The following is a 3,037-nucleotide window of genomic DNA, read 5'->3' on the forward strand; positions in this document are numbered from 1 at the left end:
CCTTCCTTTCACTTCCGGTGGATATACTTGGTACGTCATTCACGTCAAAACCATTACAAATTTACAAATTCAAATTTTGGTATATTATATATATATATATATATATGTCTATAATTGTATCCCTACTCTTTTGTAATGGTTTTAAATAAATATTAAAAGGACGTACAAAATCTACCCAAACGGAAACAAGGGGGACGGCGCAGTGCCAGGATGGGTTTCGGTTTACACAAAAATCGATACCTCAATCTTCGTCACAAACCCACAAGATGTGTATGCGGATATCAAGTTCTTCGTCTTCGACGGTTTCAATAAAATCTATTATACACACCAAGGTACGTTGGTTGGGACATGATTTATAAGGATCGATACATTGGTACGGAAAACTAATTGTTCTTTTGCGCAAAATATATCCAAGTGATGCAAGTTTAGCTAGTGGCCGTTACTATGTTGTTCTAAATTATATTGGTCAAGACCACATACAATTAATGAATAGTCTCTTTGGCTAATGAGGAATTTATCGATTTAAGGCTCCTACATAGGAAAGTTTCTCAAAATNTTTTTTTTTTTTTTTTTTGGCTATAGAAAGTGAGCCAGTAAGGTTTGATAATGAAAATTCGGAGTGGGGAGTGGCGAATTTTCTGATCAAGACATGTTTCGTCGAGGGATCGTCGGTATTTATTTACGACGGTGGGAAATGTCAGTTTGGAATAGATATCTTCGTTGATCAAAGTTACCAGAGGGAAGTTTTCTCTTATGATGAAAACGTCACCAACCCCATTTTCACTTGGAACCTCACCAATTTCTCTACCCTCTATAATTACTCTTACACATCCAATACGTTTTCTTCTGGAAACAGAAACTGGTGACTCTCTCTTTCTCTCTTTACACGTACACACTCTCTGATTGATATATTAGCTAAATGTTTGTTGATTTGATGGGTTTAATGATTAATTATTAGGGTTTTGAAAGTGTATCCAAATGGATATGGTGTTGGAAAGGATAACTACTTGTCACTCTTCCTGTTGAGTGAGAACAACGAAATCAATTACGTTAAAGCCACGCTACGAGTTCTAAACCAAATCACATCCCGCAATGTGGTGAAGCAAGGTGAGTGCATGGTTCTCTTAATATGTTCTTTCATGCTATTGTGACAACAAGTATAATGTGATATATCCGAGAATGGAAAATGATTTTCAAGTGTTTTTAAAGAGTTTAATTAATCATACTTCTACCTAAATTTTTATTCTACACTAGAATTTATTAATCAATCAATTGAGTAACAGTAGAATTTAATAGATACTATAAAATACAAACTTGAATAACACTAGAATTATATGGAAACTTCAATTCATTCAAATTATCATGTTCAACCCCCCCCCCCCCATTAAGAGATAAAATAAACGAAAACTGATACATTTATTTAATATTTCACAAAATATATTATTACAAAGTTATATCAAAGAAATAGTCATTATGAAAGGTATATATTCAATAATTATCATTGCAAATATTAATTTTTAAGATTTTTTTTGTAATTTATTTCCTATAATCATTGAGTTCGCATAGTTTCGTTTCGGGTCCTGCAAACTGGATCTTTAAAACATATTTATCTTTGTTATTATGAAACTAATAGTTATTATAATTTTAATTTTAATTGTGTTGCTTTTTTTTTTTTCTTATGTTAAGTTGAGGGATGGCCCAATGCAGCAGAAAATGGATGGGGTTTCCAGGAGTTCATAACTCTTGCAGATCTTCAAGATAAATCCAAAGGATTCGTTGTGAGCGATATGCTTCAAGTTCAAGTCGAGATCACAGCCTTCTCTAAACACACTCCGATTAACTAGGATCTATGGTGCGCCCAAAAACAACTTATCTAACCTCTTTCGCTTTTTTAGTTTTGTGTATTTTCTTAACAATGTCTTTCGTGGAAGGCTCAAACCGGAGATCTCTTGAACCTGCTCGAGACGTTTTATCATTAGTGGATCGCCGGAGCCATGTGATGCGAGACCCGTAGCTACCACTCTTTTGTTTTTATGTCCAAAATAAGAAAGGTTTCTAGAAATCTTTCCCCACAATCTACTCTTCTTTTTACCAAAATAAAAAAAGTACTCTTTTGTTTATACTCCATGTGTGTCCAAAATAATAAAGAGTTTTGAAACTCATTTCCACATTGGGTGGTTATCCTTGGTGATAGACATACATTATGATTTTTAAAATTTTTGTAATGATAATATGACTAACGAAAAAGAGAAAAGATATACACATTTTAGTCTGTTTTTTTTTTCCCGGTTGTGTAACATTAATGTTCCCGGTTGTGTAACATTAATGTTCCCGGTTGTGTAACATTATGATTTTTAAAATTTTTGTAATGATAATATGACTAACGAAAAAGAGAAAAGATATACACATTTTAGTCTGTTAAAAATCATAATGTATTATACGTTAGTCAATAAATTTCATCTGGATTGTTTGTTCACTAAAACCCACTTTGGTGTTGAGTTGTGACACCAAAACCCACTTTCCTTCCTTCCTATACTTTTACAAGTTTTTTGTAAGGATACACACACATTTTGGACGATTTTGCCCCTCTCCTCTTTCTCTCATTCTTTTCTCTCTTTTTCTCTTCTTTTTTGTTGTTAACAATTTAACAAAGTAAAATATATTTATTTGTTATCATAAAACAAATTTTCTATTTATTTATATAAAATATGTTATGATTATATATTTTCTACATTTTAAGATACATATTGCTATATTTTTTATGAATTTTTAGATTATACAGTATCCATCAGTCGTTGAACATTTGTTCAATTATAAGTGGATAATCAATTGCAGTATTGTTAATAGATAGTTACTTGTGTTTATTCATACAAAATATACATACATAAATTTGGTTAGATCTTTATCCATAGCATATTATCCATAACACAACATAGACCAAATAAGTACAAAACCCTTTAATTCTAAATTTTAAATCCTAGAACATAAACCCTTGAACCTAAAACCAAAACTATTCACTTTAAAAAAAAAAACAAAG

The 3,037-nt window shown here is 31.5% G+C and overlaps 1 protein-coding gene across 1 annotated transcript; it reads left to right on the forward strand.

Moving 5' to 3' along the window:
• LOC104790850 (ubiquitin carboxyl-terminal hydrolase 12-like) lies at positions 702 to 2,049 on the forward strand (the record flags this gene model as incomplete). Its single annotated transcript, XM_019246324.1, has 4 exons — positions 702 to 862; positions 959 to 1,107; positions 1,687 to 1,852; positions 1,932 to 2,049. Coding segments are annotated over 3 exons (468 nt in total), but the record flags the coding sequence as incomplete, so codon positions are not given.

The sequence above is a fragment of the Camelina sativa genome, chromosome 6 (genome assembly GCF_000633955.1).
Source record: "Camelina sativa cultivar DH55 chromosome 6, Cs, whole genome shotgun sequence".
Lineage (NCBI taxonomy): Eukaryota > Viridiplantae > Streptophyta > Magnoliopsida > Brassicales > Brassicaceae > Camelina > Camelina sativa.